The sequence below is a fragment of the Syngnathus floridae genome, chromosome 21 (genome assembly GCF_059516105.1).
Source record: "Syngnathus floridae isolate MCC-2025c chromosome 21, RoL_Sflo_1.0, whole genome shotgun sequence".
Lineage (NCBI taxonomy): Eukaryota > Metazoa > Chordata > Actinopteri > Syngnathiformes > Syngnathidae > Syngnathus > Syngnathus floridae.
Genome location: NC_142433.1, coordinates 1,087,178 through 1,111,582, shown reverse-complemented (window position 1 = coordinate 1,111,582; position 24,405 = coordinate 1,087,178). Strand labels below are relative to the sequence as shown.

Genomic DNA, 24,405 nt, shown 5'->3' with positions numbered 1-24,405 from the left:
GGACCCCGCCGTCTTTTTCCGTGTTTCCATTCAATGCTAATTCGATTGAATCCTCCTATTTAATTCAGCTACTCTCCTGAGTCCTCTTTCCTTTGATCGCCTTCTCACGTTGCCATCCCTTCTTTTTAATGCCCGCCACCCCCCAAAGCCTTAGATCTACCCTTTTACTGGATTTCATCCTCTTTTCAATCTCATCTTCCTTTCAATCTCCCCCCTGCATCTCCTAGAGTGGTGGCGAGAAGGAAAGGGGGGGGGGGGGTAAGAGACAGTAACGAAGCTGAGAGAAATTGGAGGAAGAAAGGAATGGCGGAAATAAATGAAGTCAAAAGTGGGGGGCGGACGTTGAGAGGCGTGGTCTCGCTTGAAAACGAGGCGGGAGATGATGGAGCCGGACGAGTAAACAAGATGATATGTGGATGCGTGAGCCATTTCTCGCGGTTACATCATGCGGCAGAGTGTAGAAGGTACACAGCACCTTGGGAAATCCACATCTTCAAAATGGAAGCCTAACATGGACCAACACCAAAATTCAACACTTGAAATCCAACACAAGCTTTCTCTTCGCTTGGCCTTTTGAGATGTTGGCAGTACGCTCAAGCTAATCTCTTTCCTCGCTGGCTCATTACAAGCCGACCGCAAGTCGGCCGACGCATAAGCCGGCAAACGCTGAGGCCAAACGACACCCCCGGTGATTGGACAACAAGCCGACTATTTAATTAAGGGTCTCGTCCATTGGCCGCTTCCCTTTCCCTCGGGCAAGGAGGCAGAGAAACAGGCCCCCTTTGCACCATGCCTTATTAATGAATTACGATAAAAAGCGATCGGCTAGCTCAAAGACGTCATTTTGCGTAGCCTTTGACGGATTTCATTATATTGCCATCTTGAATTGCAACGTACGATGTCGTGGCTGGAAGGATTTTTTTTTTTCCTATGGAAGTGGGGTGTCAGCGAAGTGGGTTGGCGAACACCGTAGCCTCAACAGAACCTCCGTATCATAGCGCGAATGTCACTGGAGTCGCTGCAGCAGCGCTAGCTGTCTTTCGAGTGATTCTGCAGCAGCGACGAAGGGAAGGAGGGAGGGAGGGAGCGAGGGAGGAAGAGGCTCGTCCTTCATAATTATGATTACAACCGCGCTCGTTGACGCACGCGCAACCTTTTCTTTTATTTTCTTTACAGTTTCTCGCATCAGGATTTTATTGTTATTGCCTTGATTGCAGTTTATTTTATTCCCCTCCTGTAGTTTCTACTGCTGGAAGTAGGGCATCCTCTCGCTCGCTGGCACGCTCGCTCGCTCTTAACACACACAAACTAGCCTCGGGCGCAAGACAAACTACACCTGGTGAGAGTGACGCACATATGGGCAAGAACAGACAAAAGGGAGGGAAAAAGAATAGCAAATGGTTGGCCCCGAAATTGAGGACAGAGAGAAAAAGGGTGGGGGGGGTGCACACACTACAAACATGATTCGTGACGATATGCTCACGATTACGCACTGAGGAGAGGTCTACGTAGACGCGCATTGGACGCAGAGTGCTAAGAGCGCCACCTGGCAAGCGCCAACGAGGGGGCAAGAGACTGCGAATCCAGGTCACCGAGATCAGGGAGGCTCAGCCTTCGGGAACGCAAGTCATTGGACAAACCGAAACAAAATGACTGAGGGCTGGAATACAAACAAGCCGAGAAGCATTGATAAATTGATTTAACGTGACGCCGTCCTTCCATTTAAATTCGAGGGTAACGTGAACGAAGGGTTTTATTGTGTTCTCACTAAATCAAAGATGCACGTGAGTAGGTGTCGACGTGTCGGCGTTTGAGCTCTGCCGAAAAGAAATAAGAAAAAGAATTGAGATGAGGAATAACTGAGTGAGGTCAACAGGATTGACTCGGCGGCCATATTTCTTTGTTTAAAGCGCACACACACATACACACACACACACAGGCTAGCAAATAATGAGCGAGGGGGCAGCGCTTCACTTTGAAGACATGCAAAGACGGAAACGCAAACAGTGCAGCAAAATAAACATGATGCCAAGATGAATGCAAAAAAAAAAAAAAGGCAGACTTTACTGCCTCGGCTACAATGTTCTTAGTTTGCAGCCCTATAGAAGCCACATGTGCGTATGCAACCACACTAAAAATAGCACAGGGCGAGACACACACACACACATGAAAGGAAAACAACTCATGTGGTCAGCGAAACATTGGCCCTCAGGAGGTGGATGCTATCTCAAGTTTGTGTGCGCACTTCACCTAAAACTAGGCTAGCTGATACCTGAGGGTTCAAAACACACACGCACGCACGCAGGCACGCACGCACGCACACACACGGCTGCAAGGAAACGCATCAGTGGTCGAGCACGGCCGCAGGGAAGGAGCATTATCCTTATATGCTTTTGTTTGACTGCTGACTCGGTCTTTGCTGCAACTTTAAGCACGGCAAATGTGCTAAAGTTCGCTCAAGCTGCTAATCAAAATGCTTTGCTTTTGTTCTCAACTCAATTAAAATACACTGACTCGTGCGGCAAAGGAAAGCATTTTTCCAAATAAACCCAGGGGCTGTTAAATCGACGGCCTTGTAATCTGATCAAAACAAAAGCCGTGAGCAACTTCCACTTTCAACTTTTGGATACGGAAATATGGATTTCTTTTAGGATGAGGGTGATAACGCGTATTGATTTTTCAATGAAGTCTCGGTGGCTCCCCAAAAACAAATCCAGATATTTCATAATGGATTTAACTGTATATCAAAACTTCATTGCATTCCTTCTACAAGAGTAAAATCTACTGGGAAGCCATGCGCAATCGAAAATAAAAACGAGAAAATAATCACTGTACTGCAGCCTTTTTGGAGTGCTTCCCTTTCAAGAGCCACCTAGTGAGCCAACATCTTTCACTTCTGCAACCCTCAGGGCAGGCTCTGCGTGAGAAAAATCTCTCCGTGTTCCACGTATAGAGGTAGTCTTCTCCGAGGCGAGCTTCCCCCTATGATACTCATTGTAATTGCCCTTTTTTTTTCTGATCAAAAGCAGCAGGAGTGAAGTGGAGATCTTTTGGACTGATGATGTAAATAGGCAGCAACAAGCTGAATCCAGGGAGCTATGACGCAGTGAAGCCAAAAAATTGGCGTGAAAAATTGATGTTAGGCCTTTTTTCAGGAACTAAAATAAAACAGGAACAGGTACAGCAAGTCAAACTAGCATTTTCTCCCCCAAAAAAGCTTTTAGTTGTGAAGCAGAGCTACATGAGCCAACGTTAATGATGCTCTTAATTAACTGTGTGTGTGTGCGTGTGTGTGTTTGTGTGAGTAAGCTCATCAAAAGGCAGGCGGGTGGCTAAGAGTGTGAATGAAACCCGTTGATATCACATCCGAGTCTCACGCAGACATGATTGAAGAAGTAACTGGGACAATCAAGGGGCACGTACTGCACAATGCACTTTTTCCAAATTATTGCACTTTAAAAATAAAAGTCATGAAAATAGCAGCAAATCATCTGCATATGCTTCTATAAATGGAAAATTTCCAAAGCGGCATTCTTTCATCTGGTTTGTATAATTGCTGTCCGTAGACTTATTTTTAAAAAGTCTCCTGTCAATCCAGATCACTTCATTAAAATGAAACAGGCTCACAGCCGCACTTGTGTTTAGCTTGGGGAGATGTTTTTTTTTTTTTTTTATTTCTTCTCATGATTGACATGAAGGGTTTTGGCATTTGTGCAATAGGTGTGTCTGGTGGCGATTCTCCCGCCAGCAAATATTCAAGTGATTTCAGATGACACTTTTCCTTCTTTCAATGAGTCCTAATTAGATGTTAAGTCCTCGTGTTCACATGTAGATTTGATTTGTCACTATAATAAAATAAACTGCCCTATTACTGATTCATGGGTGCAGCCTTCTCCTTTAATTTAAACCACCGCGCTGGAGGAAAAACGACCAAAAAGAGGCCGTGCACACCTTTTTTTATTACCTCCATATTTAAAGTGGCCTGTTTGTCATAAATCCGCTTTTAAATCCTCTTGTACAGATGAAAATCGTGGCCCTCTCAAGCATTTAAGTTGCGCAACCTTGGAGTAGCTACAAAAGGCGAGTAGATGCCATCGCGCAAAGCTTTGGCAACAGTAAGCCTAATGAAATAAAAGCCGTTTTAAAAGGCGGGCAAGCTTTTCATGCGCTGTAAGTGGCTTCATTGGCTCATTTGATGCAAAGAGCTACAGGAGTCTACAGAGAGCGGCCCGCATCGATTTTCCGAGGCTGTCTGACTTTGAATCTCCGACCAACCCGATCTTCAACGAATGTTGACGAATGCACGGCCACGGACGATACACCTGCCTGCCATTTGCGCCATATCAACACACATACTGAGAAGGAGAATGTTTGCCATGGCCCTGCGTCCCTCCCTCAGCTGGACTTTGCACTTTTTTTAAACTTGACCAAAGTCACTCCAATAACACACTTGCGCGGGGACGCACACACACTCCCCAGTTGCGTCTTTCGGCCTCCTGCAACACACTGATAAGAAGCGTTCTGCCCCCCCCCTTTGCCTCTCTATGATTGTCTTTTTTTTGTGCTTGTTCGGGATTTCTCCTTACTTTCTATGTATGACCCTTGTTCCCCATCTCTCCACTCCATTTTAGTGACAATGTACTGCCTGATTCATTTATATGCAGCCGCAATGTTTGGGTTTTGCATTTATCACAGTACCTGAGCTCCCAACACGGGCTGAAAATGGCGATGTGATGTTTCGGTTAAATTCACAGGAGGCCATATTCTCATCTGGGAAGTAGTCAACTTTAGTGACATTTCACATGAGTTTACCGAGTTTGCATGACGACATGTTGCCTATTGGAAATGTCAGTTTGAGCTATTTTGTACTATTTTTTTTTCTCATTTATCTTTTAACCAAATGGGGAAGATGCTTTGGAACCATTGTTCAGATCCAAATGCTACCATGCGTTTCATTCAGGTTGACTTGCTTTCATGAAGTGGCGTGTAAAAAACAAATGTGTGTTTATGTGTGCGAGAAAGCGAGACAGCGTGTCCCTTAGGACAATTTGCATAGACGCTGTCACATTGAAGACGGGGCATTAGAGCTTTTGCGACATCACCAGTAAACACACTTATGTACTCTAACCAGTCACACACAAACCGGAGCCAAGCAAACGGCAATGTGAGGTTACGTTTCGTCAGCCTCTTAAAATAACGGGCCAGGACCAAAAAAAAAAAAAAAAAAACTGGGACATTTTCAATTGGTGGTGTACAATCAGCTTGGACATTTAAGGCCTTGTTTTGAGTATTTCAAGCGGACAGTAAGTTGACACCGGTTATAAATTGCCGACTTTACATGGTAGCAAACTGTCATTTCTTCAGCGCTGCCCGATAAAAAGATGTAATAAAATATTTACAGAAATGTGATGGGTGTATTCCCTTGCACATATCAGGCTGGCTGGCAAGAGTTTTATCAACGCGCACCCCCAGGCTGAATCCAACACCGCAGCATGACTGTTTGTACGCGAATGATTCCACATCATCTTCAAAGCTGTTTGCGCTCCCATGAGTCACGGCGCCTCCGCCGTCATGCGCGGCGAGCCATCCCACACACACCGGTTCAACTGTCACGCCGTCACGGCCGGCCGGCCGAGCCGTCTCGCAAATGGACGGTAACCGGTTTGACCGCGTCAAAACGACCTTGAGCCAAAACGCCCAAAGCCCGGCGGGCTTTTTGCCAGCGCCGCCGTGAGCGACTTTGATTGAGGTGCGACTGGAACGACGGAGCTTAATAATTCCACTTCATTCTCTGACGACTGGAGCTGTCTTTTCTAAAGAGCTTCGGGAGGCTTACCGATTCCAAAGTAGCTAGCGACACAAAAGTCACAATGCCCCGCAGTTGCCGAGCGCAGTCGGGATGGAGGGAATAGTGAAAAAGCAAAGTGCACAAGCGCTAACTTGTGGTCCACTTAAGGGTCTACTTGCAATGGGGTTGCTATGGAAACAACCACATGTAACTGGCCTTGTCTATCACTAATCTACGCAATCGCAGTAGAAAAAGAATTAAAAAGACTACGGGGCCTGAAACCTTTGGTTCCCAAACAAAACTGTCCATTGCACAAAGTAGGAATCATGAAATGTCAAATGTTTCATTTCAACGAGGCGAGGGATCAGCACCCAGCGGACGTGACCTATCTGGCTAAAGTCTCCGGTATCAAAATCCCTGACGTCCGCTGAAAAGCCTTTTCGATGGCCGGCCACCATTTGGTCTTCTCCCCAACACCGGCCCTTCTTAAAGCCCTTTTCTCCTCGGGCCGTTAAGACACATTCGGCTAATTGCCGCGATAAAGGGCTTAGCCAAGGGATCACTATACATTAGCGCTGCTCCGTGCACAGATACCGAGTCCAGGTGCTTCCTCGCAACTGTCAGCCATCGCCCGGGAGCTTTCCAAATCCAACTACGAGCACTCCGATAGTGTTCCTATTATTATGCACCTGATTAATACCGAGTGCTTATGGCTCTCTAAAAGGATTGCCTCTCCAAGTTTAACGGCGATAATAACATGACTATCGCATGCATGAAGCCTACTTAGGGTGGAGTTGGTTTAACACAGTTCAAGTGGTCATTTTGAAAAGGGTTCTGCGTCACGGCAGTGTAAAGAAAAAGCTGGAAATTGAATGTCCTCACATCGCAATAATGCCTCTTAAGTGCAGGCTGGGAAAAAAAGGCTCAAATAAAATGCGGTAATCTTTCACCACCCCATAATTGCATTGCGTTACCATCCAAAGGGCTTCCATTAAAGTTGACGACGGAAATACGAATCAATGAGTACTGTGTTTGTATGACACGATGACATTTTATAATTATCATTTAAACAAGTAGAAGCGAAATATAAATCAAAATGTAACTGACTCCAGCGTGATCTGTCTAATTTCTGTTTTCATTAGCCACATGATTCCGTACTCTATTGAAGTCGAAAAAAAGGTAAAATTCCAGATAGGAACGGAACCACGGCTCGATTTAAGCTTGTGATCGCGAGACGTACTTGTTGTTTTTTCCGAAGGTGTTTGGAGTTTGACCACTGAAAGGAAGCTTCCCCGAGCTCTCCTCCTACATGCGCAAACCTCGCCGGAATAAAAGTTCAGGGTCCCCCAAGCGTCTGGGGACCGTTGAAAGGCATTCTGTGTAGGCGATCGCTAAGTGCAGTGGGAGTAGACAAGGCCGGTAAAGTTAAAGTAAGAGTGCCATAAAAACTAAAGTACAATATTTCATCTAGAAAGAACTTTTGAAAGGCATCAGAGTGCACAATGAGAAGAAAAAAACAAAAGGTGCACGCCAGCCGCCAGGCAAATCCCAGTTGGGCCGTGCCATGGGAGCCGACGATAAAGTGGCTGCTTCTTAACTATTAACCTTAAAGTAAAAGTCAGAAAGAGAGGAGATCGGACAGGGCAAACCGACAAACTGCCACACTTAAAATAAAAGAGCTATTTTGCGTTCAACTCGTTCAATGCCATTGACAGCTGTAGGCGTCAACGTTGAGTTAGTAACCGGGCATGTTTTATATCATCGCTCATACTTGACTTCCCTTTGCTCACTGCAGTTTTGGTCAATTTATTCAAGATGCATTAAGTCCAGTTTCGCAAAAGCTAATTAAGCTTCTTGAATGATGATTCCGCTCGGTGGGAAACCGCAATTTAAAAATGACTTATGCCTTTTTGTACACAATTGCTTGTTTGCGTTGGGGAAACGCTTCTAATTCAGCACTTTTCTTAAGTCTCCAGTGACATTGCTCAAGCTTGAAAAATGATACGGAGCCGTGTTTGGGATTTTTCCTTTTTTCATTGACTTGATGTTATTGTTATTGTGAGCAATTGTGTTGTGTCAAACTCAGGCCAAAGTGGCAATTAAATAGCTTGAGTGTGGAAAGCAAAAAAAAGGAATTACTAAAACAGTTCTCGGGCGAGAAACCACCAGGGAAGACTGGGCAGAACAAAAGGGGGGGAAAATAAGCCACAATGGAGAGATTTCAAATGATGACATGAAAGCGAGAGCAACCGGGGAGTTCAATATTTCCTTCGAGATACCGGAACGGTGGCGGGAATCAAACCGGCGGTCTTCCGGCTGCCCGACAGACGCCCCGTGGGCACGTGTCGTAATTGAGTGGAGAACAAAAACGCTACCGTGTGACATGAAAATCAACGCGCCGTGACCACACCATTACACACACTCGTATAAATAGCCAGCTGCTTAGACCCGGACAAATAGAAAGAGGAAAAAAAAAAAAAGCGCAAGTGCGCGAAGGCTGATTATTCTCTTTCAATCATAAGTGAAGGCAGTTTATTGGATTTGTGACTCAATATGATTACGCCTGACAATCATAAGATATGATCGCTGTGTTTAAACAACACATGCCACATCATCAAAAACTGAAATCAATGAACTAAATGAAAGATTTTTTTTTAAATATGCACCCCATTCAAATTCAGACTATGTGTATGGAATAGAATGAAAACGTCTGTGTATGTAAAAGTGGCGTTGTGTGTTCATATCCCCTCTGATTTCCGTGACCTTTCAGGGCGGGCTTCTGAGACGCTTGTAAGGTCAACCAAGGCGAGCCGTTGCGATAAACCCGACGTAACATGCTTGTCAGAGAAGCACACATACACACAAGTATAAGAGCACACGCACACTGGATAGAGCGGCGTGGCAGAGGTGGCCTTTCGCCTGCGGAGAAACAACAACGCTGTCTCCATCCCAGTTTTTTTTTTTTTTTTTTTTTTCGCTCGCCAGCCTCATGTTTGTCCCTTTCTTGCCAGAAATGATTGTCTTTGTTTTGTGAGGGAACATTTTTTTTCCCTATTATGGACCAGCTTTGCAAGACACAAGAAAATTGCTGCACATAATTGGATTGTCAGTTATGGAAAAACAAACATCTCAACCGGTCTTAATTATGTTCCATTTGTTGTTTTGTCGTCTTGTTTCAACTCCTCTCGTTTCATCCGTCCTCTTCATGTGTTGAAAACAGCGAGGAGAAGCTCGAAAGTGGGGGTGGCTACATTTGAGCTTGGGAGGCGTACGTGGTCAGCCGTAAATAAACATTTGTCCAAGTGAAATGTCCCACTTGGGCTTCCTTCTTCTCCCTCCTTCTGTCAGTAGCTAGCGGTAATCATGAGGTTTTCGAGTTAATTAGCAAGGCGCACCCAGCTGTTTCATCCCCGCAAGACAAAAGGGCCGTCACACACACACGCGGCGTTACATGCATTTACCTGGGGGAGTCTGGTGTTAAAAAAAAAAAAGAAGAAATGTCAGGGATGCTCAGGTTATAATTAACGGGAGGTCTGCTATGTTCTCTTGCTCGGCCGAAATAGCCCAGCGGAGTGAGGCACGTGCTAAAATGCGGCTGGTTGCTTGGAAACAAATGACGGCTGCTCAAAGCAAGAAACTAAAGCTCAGACTGGTTACATCCAGCAAATATCAATTATTCTTAATACAGCACAACTGAAATATAAACATTGATTTGACTTGGGAAATGAAAAAAAAGAAAAGTTCTGCACATAGACTTTCCAAGAAGATTTGTCACCTGGGTGTATGGAGCCCCAAATTGAAGTCAACTCTAGCAATTGCCAAGCGCACTGGAAGCATTTCATTCACGGAAATGTCCCCGAAATTGTGTTCTGTTGAGATGAAAGCGATGAGATCCAGCATGTGGTCTCTTGAGAAGTACCTCTAATGAAATTGCCTCTAAGCAAGAGCGAGACAATCAAACCGATAAAGTACCTTACATTCTAAGCTATAGCTTTCCTGGCCTCATTACCGAGCCCGTCAATCACGTTGGCCTCATATTTTGATGAAAGACACACATTTGTTTTCAAGACCTCTGGGAACTTTTAAATGATGATAAAATGCAATGATGTCTCCTTTAAAATGGATTTTTGTCGGGAACAAATGACACTCAAATGCTTCATTGTTAAGTGGCACGATGCAAAAAAAATAAAAAAATAAAAAGGCTGCGGCTGGCTTTTAAGAACTCTTGAATATGTTTTGCTCTTTTTATGTAAGACACATATACTACATTTACATAAAAGAGCAGAGTGGCTTGAATGAGGATGCAAAAAAGAGACTTAACACAGGTACGATAAAACGTGCAAATATAAAAGATGCGATCCGAGTGACACGAGGCGAGTCCGGCGCTCGGCCGGCTTGAATGGATTCCAAGTCGGACTCAAAGCCTTTTATTCCCCCCTTCCTTATCGCCCGCCGTCTTTTGATCCGGCAAAGTCATTTGAGCTGAGCCGCGAGCAGGTATTTGGGATTGTCAGAGCAGACGCAAAAGCCTTTTTATTTCCTCTGTGTTGTTTGAGAATATACAGTAAATTACCTCCACCAGATTGTGGCGGTGACGCCAAAGTGGCTTTGACATTTAGGATTTCATGATTTACCTGGAGATGAATTTGGGCCGCCTAATGTGCCGAGTAGAATAAATGTACTTTTTTCTTTGTTGCGTCAGAGCCAACCTATTTTATCCAGACCGAATATTCGGGGGGTGCTGCTTTTAAGGCCTTTGTGATATTAATGATTTGGGTTTGTTTTTTTGTATGCGGAGGCCGCAGGAAGAAAAGGAAAATAATGACCGGGATACATGGTTAACATTTTAAGTTGCTTAAAAACCTTTGCCAAGCAAATTTGGAAAGTTTTGCTAAAGCTATGTTAGCCACTTGCTGCGTTTACGATTGGAACAGTGTGGACTCGTCCGGACCCATGTGCCGAAAGCCTTCAAAGTACAAATGTAATTGTCGTACAAAATGAAAACGCAAACTGGCTCAGCAATGGAAGTGTTTGGTTGGAGCTTTCTAATAAGCAGAAGGGAGACAATCTTTTGGCTTGCATTGGAATCTAAAGAGACTATTTTTTCTGCTTTTGTTGTTTGATTGTTTTTCCGCTCACAATCCCATCAAACGTGAAGCAACGCTGGCACTGAAAGGAAGACGAAGAAAAAAAGTGGACGGCGGGCTCAGCTTTGCCAACGACATCAACACTTTTCAATCATGAGAATTGTTTGCCTGAGAAAACAAACCCGGCGGCGATGTAAAAAGCCTACAACGTGTCATTAAACACTTAGCTTCGACTCCTGCGTGAAAGCTTGAGTGAGAAATGAGTAAACAAGAGGAAGTGTGTAAGCGCCGGATTGGTTGGACTCATGCAGTGAAAGCATCTGCTTGTTGTCTGACCTGCTGACCCACAAGTGAGCAGGTGAGGGGGGGAGGGCTGAGGGGGTGACAACATTGGGGGTCGGGGGGCAGCTTTGGGACATCCGGGCGCACAAACAAATAGCAAAAATTGCATTGAGGTCATAATTAAGCAGCTGTTCACTGATGTTAATAACATAATTGTCTGACCTTCTGCTTGTTAGTTCAGCCTATTTTGAATCTAAATAGTGCATATTTATTTTTCACGCTCTCATGATAAAATGATTGCTAGATATTCCTAAGCGATGGTGCATGGCGTGCAGAGTTTAATGGCCATCTGCTATGATAATGACACATTGATTTTGTCTTTCTATACTAATAAAGCTTTAACATCAGGATGAAATCTAAAAATGTGGCTACAAAAGATGATGTTATTTTGTCACATTCAGATCAGGTCAAATTTGTTCATGGTGGCAACCTGTGAGGCAAAACAATTCCTGCCAATACCATTATTCACAGTCGAGTCTTAATCTTATTATATAGCATATTTGTATCCCTGTGTCCTGACTCGGATGGGCAAAGAAGACAGAGAGGATGTTAGGTAAGAAGGTGAAAGCGGCACCCTCGAGCTGTGAGCTGAGTGCACCTCCCAACAGCCTGACAGGGCCTGCGGGGGCACCAAGCGTGCGTGCACACACACACACACTTAAGGCATATGGCATAAGAGCACAAAACTGTCTCCAAAGGAGGGAAAAGGCGGAAAGGAAATAGAAGGAAGCGTTCCCGAGATGCTCATTGCCAACACGATGGCAGCAAAGGATGCACGCATGGAAGCGTCACTTCTTCTTACTTATAGATGCACTATAAGATATCCGAATGATTTACAGTTTCAAGTGTGAACTATGTCTCGTCCAAATTCTTGTCATGTATTTCCCCGAGCGGGCTGGAGAGAGGCTAGAGCACAGCATCATTAAGGCCAGGGGATGTCTTACTCAAGGACACGCTGACAGCAACACGCGCCGGCTGTCGACTGGGATCCAACCTTTGACCGACGCTGCCCATCCAACTTCCTATTCCACTTGCATTCCCATCTTCAAGGAAATACCTGCCACAATCCGAAGCTCCGTTTCTACTTAGCCAGGAACCCAAAATACCTTCACGCACGCACAAGCCGAGAGGAGGCACCAGCTGGATACGAAACTGTCTGTATTAATTTTGCATCACAGGGTCGGTGTTCGTCTGCGGTCCCCTAAGGTTTACTCTAAGTAACAATCTTTTTTTCGTTTCTTTGCACAATCCTACTCAAACCCAAACACGGACATCTTGAAGGCAAAAATGTGACATGGGTTTTAAAAAAGATATTCATACGGCGGACTCTCGCTGACCCTGTTCACTCTGTATTGTTTCTAAGGCAGGAAGTCTTCTATGTATTCACTAAGAGGAATTAGCATTACACTAATAGTGCTTGTGCAAACACTGTGTGGCCAAAGGCATAAGTCCTTGGAAGAAAGCTACAACCACACCAAAAATGGACTTTTTAATACAGAACTCAGCGAGTCTTATAAACATGACATTTGGCAGCAGAAAGCAAAAACAGCAAGTCTGCCATTTTGCTTTAAAGTAGCCATGCCATTATCCAGTCTCCTTCCAAAAACGATTACGGATAATAAATTCATACAAATGATGTCTGACGTGTAACAGAAAAGTCCTATTCTGAAGGCAGACTTTCATTTCATGTCCATCAGTGAAAAATACACCACATCCATTTTCACTACAATAAACTGGCTTGGGAAAATTGGTTCGTTTTTGGACATGTTGATGCCCCCTAAAAGAAACAAACTCATTGGAAGGAAAATAAAAATCGACTCCAACAGAGCCTTCTCACCGCCTGGCCCTCAGGTCCTAAATAAACAAGGAACTTGCAGTGATAAGCAAGTGCTTTTTTTTTTTAGTCAAAGCAACACACAACAAGACGAGGCCAGATGGTGAGTATCCATCTTCCGAACTGAGAGAAAAATACAACGCGAGCAGCCCGAAAACCAACGCTCTGCCTCAAAGAGAAAACAAATGGACTGATTCCAGGTGCCACGCGCTCTCATCACTAATATCAAAAGGAGGCCATCATCCAAAGAATCCTAGATAGGATTTTTTTTTTAAGGCTACGGGGGTTAATTTGATTTTGATCTCTATCTGGAAAGATCCTAATCCAATAAGAAAATTACAACGCACACGTGGAAGATATTAATTTAGGAAAATGTTCTCCTTCAGCAATATATTTTACTTGAAAGCTAAGTTGCGACTGAGCAAGTCAAGTTAATTAAAGTAATGCTGAATGATTTTTAAAAGCAAAAGTGAGCCACTTTTTGGATTCACCACGGCACCTTAACTCCCTTTCAAGGCAGTTCCTGAGCCTGCATAGGATTGTGTTTCCCTCCCTAAGCAATCAGCAATAGAACATGAGGTGTTTCAGCAACACTGGTTTCTGACCTAAAAGAGGAGAAAACAATCGAAACATGTCACGCAGGAGTGACTGATTATACTATTTTATATTTGCTTATGTGCCACCTCCAACTTTATTAAAAAAAACAGATAAAGAGCTTTTGATTGACACCGACTCAACATCAGAATCATCGACACCATCCACTTTGTTGGACTGCGAGAGGCCTAAACGCGTGTAACTTCCAAACTCCTTCATAATCAAGCCAAGATTCAGCACCTAATCCAAGCTTCCCTTCTCCTCAAAAGCCTCTCAAATCCGAGAGCTGCAACACCAGCATCTGCGGGGATATTTGACTCATTGCAGTGGTTTACAAAACAGATTTTCACACTCAGGCTGGGTGGGACCCTTCGTGCTCGGCGATGTGGGAATGCGAGAACCCTCTAGATGTATGAAGAGCAGCCATAAGCCACGGAATTAAGTATATGCTGATATGCGTGTCCAAGTGTGTCCACAAGAACACAAAAAGTATGATCATGTTTGGCCTCGGTGTCGGCTCGTAAAACAGAATGACTATCCATTACCGACTGAAGTTATTACAGCCCCCCCTCCCGAACCAATAAAGTAAAATAAGGTAAATGATTAGCAATGGCATGCTAATGGCTGACATCAATCAATGATTCATAAGCGCGCGCCGGGCGCCAATCAATCTACGATATCTGGTGACGGCTTAGGGGAAAGAAAAAAGCATCACCGCGCCTGACAGCCCGTCCAATTGAACAGCCAGGACTTGCATTCAATTACCCGGCTACGTTTCAATCGGGCCACGTTTGCAAAGAACAAAGCGTTACGTTTTCACGCCTCGTCAATATGGATTGAAATGCTCTTTTGGAACCACGTGAGTAATAATCACGGCAAAACGATTTTTTTTTTCTGCATTAAACCATCTTTGGACAAGACTAGAATACATTTAAAGATGCGGGGGTTGGCTTCCCCGGTGCTCAAGTGTGACGTAGCGTTGTTTAAATTAAGCCTCTGGAGGAGGTGGGAGGCAGAAAGAAGGTAAAAATAATTCACCTTTAAACGACTAAACCTCGTCTGTTCACAGGAACCTCCTTTACATGTTATAAATACAATAAAAAATCTCTTGTGGATGAATAATCTGAATTTAGACTCTTTCCACAGTAAAATGTTAAAAATAGAAACGCTTTGATTAAAAACGTATTCAATGTCATGGCTATGCTATTTGAAAGATGGTTTCGACAAAAATGTCTTTTGGAAATGTTGCCATTCTGCTTTGTGGATCATTCGTCGTTATCCTTCATTAGCATCACCGGTTGAATTGTGTTTATCGCAACTAGTTTGTTGGTAACCGTGAACTAGTCGACCATTTCCATTTGAAACGGCATACTTAGTGAATCTGTGAAGGAAAACCTTGGTGGAGAGCCAAAAGCACTTGAGTTGACTCGCAGATTTTTCTTTTCACTGCACGAGTTTATTACAGCTAGTTTGCTTGGCAACGAGATAATGTAAGGAGGAAGCATTCCATTTTTTTGGTTCCGATCCAAATGAGGGTTGTTTAGCTTTATGGGGTGGTCTGCATGAGTGCCCACCATTGTGGTTGGAGACAGAATGACACCTCCGTGTAACTGCCTATCCATTACATTGGGTGTTTGTGCTATGCGCCGCAATCTCTCCAAAATGTCAGCAAATGTCATCAACTATCAACGCTTTTCATTATTTACCTCTTCGTTGTTCAGCCTTTTAATGGCTTTTATTTGCTTGGCCAACGTCTCTATTTACCTTTGACATTTGATTCATCTTAATTTGAATCTGCCCCAAGGCAGGAAGGGGCAAGCTCAAATAAAGCTCCAAATTGGATCTCACACGTTGGAGGGAATCCTGTCGCCCTGCACTGCCATGAAGCGAAGATTGAACTACCATCTGGAGATACGATATGATGCTATGACACAGAATTCGAGGGAGTCGTCGTTGTCTTATTATGGCCATTTAGCAAAAAGTCAGGTACTTAAGGTGAAGCCTTTTCCCCAACTGGTGCAGGTGCTCATGCAGATGTTGCTCTTTTGCAGAGGGAAATTTTTTTCCAAATGATCGCCCTCCACTTGGCCCTGACGGTGACAAACACTCCTCACCGGCGTCCAGCATTTAGCTACCCACGTCCTGTACAAGCTCCTCCTCCTCCTCCTCTTCTTCTTCTTTCACCCACTGCTGGCAAGTTTTGAAAGTCGGGCCAAGGTGTCGGTCCATTCTTTAACCCACACAAGCACTTTGCATCTTCCTCGTCATCAAAACCAAAGGATGTGACGCCACATAGACAATATCTTAACATTTGATTCCAATTGGGAGAGGAGGGGGGGCGGCCGGAAGGAGGGAGGGAGGGAGGGAGCACCCTGTTCATTATATAACAAATTTAGACTGAAATAGGGTGAGCTTTATCTATGGGAGCAAAAAGTGCTGCGTAAGGAAGGCTGGGAGATGATTGCTATAAACAACACACACACACTTGCCCACACACACACAATTTGGAATAATCAGCTCACGTTCACGCCGCCACAGCCCAAGAGCTACTGCAAGAATATTTATCGGCTACCGGCTCAATGGCTGTATTGAGGCGAAGCCTCGGCGGGAAGGAGGGAGGGAAGCAGAAAAACGAGCAGAGGAGAAGAAGCTACAGCTCAATAGCTCTTCACCCATTCCTCACACTCTATGCATACATATCAAAGAAACGGCAAAGGAGGATGCTGGCCATGTGAAGGAGGGATGGATGGATGGATGGAGGGGGGGGGTGATTGGGGGGCTCAACCAGTGCCACGACCCTGAATGCACGCGCGTCCGTTCCCAGCCGTACCTTGCGCGTGCGTGCAGAGCGAGCCGAGGACGACGATCCACAGGAGACAGCGTGCCGTCATCCCTCCTTTGGTCATCCGTTGTCGTTCTCCGACACTTCCTCCTCCTCCTCCTCCTTCCATCAGACGGCGTTCCGTGCCGCTAGTGCGGGCTCCGACGCATCCTCCGCGGCGAGGTGAGCGCGAGCCCTCTGAGCTCTCACCGGGCCGCATGCTGCTTCACATCCAGAACACGGGGAAGGGAGGGGAGGAGGGAGGGGGTGCAAGGGAGGGCGGGCTGGCGGACGGGCGGGCGGGCGGGCGAGATCGGGAAGGAGAGCGGATAGGGGGCGAGGGTGGGGGAGAGGGGGATGCGCGACTTTGCTCCTTCCTCCTACTCCTCCTCCGTCTAACATAGACTAAATAAATCCATCATATGGCGCTTGACGGCGAGAGGAGAAGTGACTTGTAGATCAGCCATCAATGTTAAGGGAGACTTGGCGTGTCAAATCCACATTTTTACTCCTTTGGGATGCATCCAAGCTGCCTGGATGCTTGGTATTCCCCCTCCTTCCCAAAAAATAAATCCTTTTTTTTTTCAGTTTTTCACCACCTCACAGCCTCTTCCACTCTTCTCTTCAAGTGCGGATGCGGGAATTGTTGCATCCTGGTCCTCGCTGTGGCGCAAAACAATCAGCCTCACTCTTTCTTGACCCCCCCCTACAAAAAAAAAATAGTCTTGCCGTGTTATGTTCAAGTTATGTTCCCCCAGGATTGAAAAAACAAAGGGAAAGAAATCCCGGTGGTCTCAAAGCAGAGGAGCCGTATCCCGCTCCATCCTTCTGCCTCGTCTTCCTCCTGCGAGTGCGGCGGGCTGGTGCGAGATGCTGCCTTCAAGTGCTCCTCGGAAGCTCCCGCGTCCTAAGTCACGCGCGTCAGTCGTACGCGAGTCACAGCCCGAGCGGCTCCGTGATTAAAACCCAAGTGGGAGGGGGGAGGAAGGAACACCGGTGTGCGCCGTTTGAGCTGGCACACACAAACCACTCCGCTAGCCTCCTCTTCCTCTGCTGCTGTTTCTGCTGGTCTCGTGGAATTAAGTCTATAGAAGAAGGAGTTGGGGAGTTGGTGGCGGCAGCAGCGAATTAAGCTCCCCAGCAGCGTGCGTGGGTGGGTGGGACTACTGGTCAGGGGATGGGCTGGGGAAGCGATGCAGCATTATAAGTATGCCAAGTCAAACAGCACAAGAAAAAGACTGATGCAAAAAAAAAAAAAAACCCAGAAGCCCCCCCCCCCCAAAGACAGTATTTTCACTCACGGATGCAGCACTTCGTCAGAAAATTCAAACTACACATATTGTTAGCTATATGATATGTATTCATTGATATCTAGCAACTAGCACCAAAAAAATGGCAGAGAATTTGGTCAGATTCTGAATGATATGACGCATCAATTTTGCATTGCAAGCCGTCACATCAAAAGCCATCTCCAACCATCCGTGACTCGCCGCATGGCAAGTGCCTGTCCTGCAAGGTCACAGCGACATGATAGTACTTTGGTTCTCGCCAACTACCGATGAAGGATTTCCGGAGAGGAGTCGACAGAGCCTTTCGGGTAACAAGGTGAGTTTTAATGACGGGGATTAAAGACTGCATTATCCAGATAAATGTGCTCCTTCATGACAGGAACAAGAATTAAAATCGAGCAATTTGCTTTGTTTGTTGTTGTTTTCCTCCCTAATCTAGCACCTGCATACAAGCGGGTCTTGGTTTACAATGTTTCGAGGTTACAAGTGGCATTTGATTAAGGCGGAGCTTAGGAACTGCAAGAGAACATCATTTTAAACGCAAGAGAGACTTTAAAGCCTCTCCACCAGATGGCGCTACTTTGCACCTCATTCAAAGCCTTCAGCAAAAGGTCACTTTTTACCGTTTTCGAAAAGGTTGCAAAGTCGGGATACTGAAACGAGCCTCCGCTGTACACGATTAGGTTGCTTTCATTTTGGTACTTGTCTCTCCTCGGTTTTTCAACTACAAAGCTAAGTAGACGGATCAAACTTGAAACAGTAAATGGAACATTTGCAAGCATCAATGGTAAACCAATCAAGGTAAGTCAATTTCTCACCCGAGTATAATCATTCAAGAGCTAAATTATGCTGCTGCGGCTGCTTTTGATTCATTCATTTATGCAGCAATACATGCATCTTTAGTGTAATCTATGCAGGCGGATTCAAACGAGAGAATTTCATCAAGTGATAACCAAACAGGTGTATCGACGCAAATGTGAGGGGGTTAATGGACGTTTGTGTGTTTGCGACTGTGTGTGTGTGTGTGCGCTTGGCTTCATGAAGCTCTCTCCTGCCATCTACAGGCGCACTCCCTACACCCGCTCCTGCAACAACCTTCCAAGCGGCTTCACTCTATCTCCTCGCTTTTTCATCTGCATAGTGTCTTTTCCCCCCCGTCTCGTGCCAACATGCGCGCCTATGTATTTTTGCTTTCTGAAGACTTCCGGTGGAAAGATTTCGCCGGACGCTCGCCCTCTTCTCCCTCTAACGTGTGATGCTTGTTGCTGCTCGGAGAAATCAATAAGCCATGTGTGAGGTTCACGTCCCAGTAAAGAGAGACACGAAAAGAGAGCGAGAGAGAGAGAGAGTGAGAGAGTGAGAGAGAGCGCGAGAGAGCGAGAGAGCGAGAGAGCGAGAGAGAGAGAGAGAGAGAGAGCGAGAGAGAGAGAGAGAGAGAGAGAGAGAGCGAGAGAGAGAGAGAGCGAGAGAGAGAGAGAGCGAGAGAGAGAGACGCTGGAGGGGGATTGGCAAGAAGGGAGTGCTGGGAGGTTGCAGACACCGAGCTCGGGTGAATAATATCGAATGAGACGAGGAGTGGGGAGACGGTGGGCAGAGAGAAACGAGGCAATTAAAACAAAATGAGAAGCATGAGAAGCAGGACGGGCGGGCAGGCGTGAGGCTTTCGGACTCGAAGGGAGAGCAAGATATAACGAGTCGGGTAAAGATGGCCGTGGATGCGTCTGCTTGGGTGCTCCAAACTTGTTTAAAGTCAAGCTGCTGACAGAAGCTGTTAGCTTAGAGAGCGCTACACCGAGTGCATCAAATGAGTTGAAATTTATGAACTCTTCTCTCGCAACAGCCCATTTATTTGCCGCCATTAGGGTTGCAATTGCTTCAGTACCGGCGATCGGCTCGGCTTTGATACATTCCCATTCCGGTCCAACAACTCCTCGGCTTTGTAGCTGTCAAGATGGAACATTTATTTGTTATCGCCCTAAATTCCATGCCATTTGCTGTGTCTGTGAAGGGAACCCGAGGAAAAATTGAAGCCTGCGGCGGGTAAAGGCTCAAGGAAGAGAAGATCTGTCCCTACACTAGTATAAAGATGTGCATGGCAAAAGTCAAAAAATCGATGATATTAGAGAGACTGTTGCAATTCTTCCAACCATTGGCAAGTCGCTACCGGTGCGAGCTAAGTAAGCGTCAAGGAGCGCACCAAAATTTTAATCTGTGCATATTTAATGGTTGTTGACATGTCGAGAGGCAAATATTTATATTCATGCAAAAAATGAATGGACAAAAAAATGTACAAATGGTATTCAACCCTACTTCTGATTTGCCACACGAACTTCATCTCTACTATATTAGCGGGAAAATGCTTGCCAAAAGCTTTGGTGCCATGGAGACAAGTGAAACATGATCCTCAATAAGAGGAAAGGAACACAAGCAGGAACATTTGCAGCTAGGAGGCATTGGAGCGCTGACAAAACCAAATGTGAAATGGCTACGGCGGGCGGAAGGTGTTTTCAACATGCCGCTTCTCTTGACAAGCGGCGGGTCGCCGAGACAAAGCGGGAGCGACAGTTGTTTGCTTCTTTTCAACAGGCGTTCCAAAATTTGTCGAGGCGGGCGCGGTAGGAGAAAGAGGGCGCCGATGTGTTAACGGAGAGAGATTAGAAGTCGGGTCGAGGATCGCCTTTTAAAACAAAACATTTCAGCTCTCGATACGAAAAAAAACAAAACAAGCGAGCTCTCATCCCAACGGCTTTTGGTCCGCGTGGCATGAACGAGCAGTTTGCGGTTTGCCCCGACCTCTCCGTTGACTCGCATCGAGTTATGTACACTCGGACGCAAGGCGAGACTTTGCCAGAAGAAAGAGTCGGAGTGCATAAAAAAAAAAAAGTCGTGTTGGGCTTTTGCCAAGGTTTTCAACAAAGGCAGTCCGCTGGTTCGTCGGCCAGCTCTGCATTTAGCAAATTAATTTTAAAAAGAGTACAAAATAGAAGGCAAGGCCAGAAAAAGAGGCAGGATGTTGGCGAAGCTAATAAAATTTCAACTCATTCCTCGCCTGCGTGTCTCAACTTATTTTGTCGAACTAAACGGATAATAAATTAATCTCGGGATTGTTTCTGAGGCTACCCAAGCGATGCAACAAAGCCAGATGAGCTAACAGACAAGAAGTTTCGTGGCTTCCTGTTTTGCAAACAGCAACAATGGCGCTCACGCTCTCCAACAAACGCACACAACAAGGCAGACAAGTGTTTGTTTGTCCCCAGCTGCCTGTTTACAACTGTTGTCGCTCGCGGGGAGGGTACGTCCACAGACAGATTGTTGGGGAGTGTGTGCGTGCGTGTGTCAATGCGAAGAGGCTCATTGCACAAACAGAGGCAACGTCGTCGACTTTTCAGCAACATGCCGGGGGCTACCGTTGACACACACGCACACACACACACGTTTGACTGATGGCTTTTACGCGTCGAGACAATATCACTTGCGCCGGCGTGATAAAAGATACTCAGACGCAATTTGATGAGGTGGAGGGAAGGGATGTCATTAGGCTCAATATCCTGAATGAAAAAGGGGATGATACGAGGTGGGGGAATTGAACGAGCCCTTTTCAAATCCAACGAGACCTAAAGTGTCATTCTGACGTCAAATTTCAGGATTGCATTTCAGATGAAATCCTAAAGAATGTCTTGGGAACCCAGACTGCTTTCCTGTCAAATATATTTTGTCAGCGGCAGACCTCTCTGATGTCACGGAGAAACCTTGAAGGTTAAGATAAGAAACTTGACAAATATTTGCTCTTGAAAGATTTACCACGCTTGTCTCGAAAAGCCCATCGACTGCAAAAGTTTCCTGGCCGGGATGTTGGCTTGTGTGCTAATGCTAATTGAGCTGTTCAAAATGGAAGCAATGTGCTACGTGTGTTTCTCCTAACTTCCAATAAAGACGTGACCAAATGTTAGTTCAGCCATTCTGGACTGAATTCAAATTTTCGCTCTCTCTCTTTTGGGCTGGCCCTTCCAAGCCTGTTTATCGCACTTTACTTTTAAGTCCCACATATTGCCCACAGGAGTAAAGTGTTTTTTTTTTTTTTTTTCCCCTTATCCTCTATCGCAAGAGAAGAGATAACAGTGAAAAGACTTGGAGGAGCAGACCCAGGTGGAGGGAGGGGGGGTTTCTAATCTAAAGGTTCAACCACTTAATCCAGGAAATAATTTGTAGCAGTTTGTCTCCATCTCAGCCCTTTGGTAGCAGTCGGCTGTTAATCCAGCTCCAACGTACAAGCTGTCAGCCGCAAACTCATAAATAACAAGTGTTTGTGGATGGGGGAGTGGAAAGGTTGAAGCAGGGCTCTGTGTGTGTGTCTGTGTGTGTCTGTGTGTGTTTGGGGTGATCTAATTTATCGCTTTCAATTTAATGAAGAAAAACAACGAGGCTACGCGTGTTCGAAAATTGTACACAGAAGAATCCTGCGCTTCGAAACTTCAACCAGAATAATGAAACATTTGCAAAGCAGACAAACAATGAGCAGATTTCCCCGCGCTAAATTTAGCCGTGATGACAGAATGGCAGCCAACCTGGGAAGAGTGACGACTCGTGCAAATCAAAGCTACTCCAATGCGCAACCCTTCGCTTCCGTGTCAGAGCGCGAGTCAGCCGGTGAGCCGATCCCTATCTCCTTTAAAAAAAATCTCGCTATATCATTTAATGATTGGAAGGCCGTCAGCAGTGGGCAAAGGTCAGCAGGCGATGGATTAACAAGATGCAACGACATTTGCGGGGCACGGTCAACATGTTCCTAGCAAGCACTCCACGGGTAGTCCTCACTCAACGCTCCTCTAAGAGTCGAGTTCGAGGGGAATCAAAGTGAAAATGACAGTTTAACCCGGTTGCAATTCAGCTAAAGGACTTAAGAAGTGTCGCAGGGAGCAGAGATGGGAGCGGCAATCGCCGACAAAAAACACCGTGCCGACCAGAAAGTGAGCCCAAGACCCCATAGGCCCAGATGATTTGGGCGCCAACTCTTTGCGGTCGGGTCAAACCTTTCATCTTGGAAAGGAAACAAATATATACGGTGTTATGCGCAAATCCTTTGCATCCCGTTCTGACTGAGCAAACGGCGACAGTTTGGCCTCGCCTTTCCGCTTAATCCGCCAGGTCGGAGTAACATGACATCCATCGCCGAATTCAAATCTTGACGGCCATAATCCAATCTGAACGGAGTAATATTCCTTTACTGTACCCAAAACATTTCCTGATAACTATGCGCGTTTATAAAGAACGTGAAAGGCATTTAATAATAGAAGATATGGATGACGCAGATATCCGAAACAGAGCACGTGTAGGGAGAAGCAATCAAAGCCCGAATATGTCAAGGGAGCGCTACTTAAGAAAACACACTGATGTCAAAACCACGAGAAATCTGCACGACAAAGACGAGATTTTATCTGGGCTGTTCCTTTCCTCCGGGTAGCTGTTTTTGAAGCGCTATTCTACCACTAAGCCCTCGCAGAGAACCTCTGAACCAGCCTTGACTGACTGAACAAAGCAGTTGCCAGCACTTGAAGGGAGGGCAGGGGTTGCTACACCACAGAGGCCGACATTGAATCCCAGACTTGAAGCGGCTCTTCTACTCAGTTGTTGGCTCGCCAGATTAGATGGGGCCGCATGAAAGGACCGAGGCATTTTAAAACCGGACGGCCGCCCGGCATTTCTCGTGGATACATTACGCTTTGTGACTTTGGCTCGGCTTTAAGTGGCTATTTAACTGGGTTACACCCGAGGTTTAGTTTCCGAGCCCACTTGGCGTGGAAATCTTTTGTTATTAGCCAGTGTCGTTTCTGAGTATCTGCGCCGGAGATGCAATGAGAGTCATCGAGCGATAGAGCTGCTAACTTTTGTAAACAAATGATTTTTTTTTGTAGCGTATCCCTTTCAAAAAGACAAATGGCCACAAAATGGTGATTCACTTTCCAGCACAGGCAATCCCTCAAGGGGGAGAAAGTTGATTTGCCATCCGCGCCTTCCAAAATTATTTCAATTCATAGCCGAGAAATCAATTACATTTTTCAATTGAATGAGATCCCAAATGAACTAGCAGCAATATGAGCTGGTTCTCCAACTTAAAGTTCAGAAATGGACATAGAGGAAATTACTACAGTTGAAATAATCTCCTTAAAATTCCTGCCCAGCTGCAGTTGCTGATGAATATGTCATGTGACAGCTGACAGGAAATGCTGCCGTGATTGACGCCTGAGAAAGTGAGCAGGCTCGCCTAAACTGGAATCCACGCTTGATGTTATTTTCGGTTGGCTACTGCAATGTTTTTTTTTTTCCTCTAGGGACAACGTCCATTTTATCTCTGAGCTAAATTAATTGGAAGCTCTAGATTTCCCGTAGGTATGAACTTTCTTTCTTTTGGTTGTCTGTATCCGTCATGCCCAAAAGCTGCCACGGGTCTTGTTTTCCATACGCACCGAAAAAGAAGTATAAAGGAGAGCAAAAATCTTTCCGTGTTGGTCCAATGTGGTCGGTTTCCGTAACGGCCTCCATTGATTCCCGTGGCTTTAAAGTAAGGGCTAGCGCAACCTTGACCTTGACCACATTTTAACTCAAAAGATAAAACCCTGATCTGAGGATGATTAATGACCACTTCAACAAAT

At 45.6% G+C, this 24,405-nt stretch overlaps 1 protein-coding gene across 10 annotated transcripts in view; it reads right to left on the bottom strand.

Moving 5' to 3' along the window:
* The window catches only part of csmd3b (CUB and Sushi multiple domains 3b), a 140,966-nt gene extending 123,421 nt beyond the window's left edge, over nt 1–17,545 (bottom strand). For 6 of the 10 annotated variants that reach the window (XM_088365943.1, XM_088365944.1, XM_088365948.1 and 3 more), the window contains exon 1: nt 16,476–17,545. In XM_088365943.1, coding sequence (XP_088222069.1) covers nt 16,476–16,686 — 211 coding nt within the window. In that variant the 5' untranslated portion in view covers nt 16,687–17,545. The remainder of the gene's footprint in view (nt 1–16,475) is intronic. The other 4 variants (XM_088365945.1, XM_088365949.1, XM_088365950.1 and 1 more) reach the window with 1 other exon arrangement.
* Nucleotides 17,546–24,405: the final 6,860 nt, after the last annotated feature.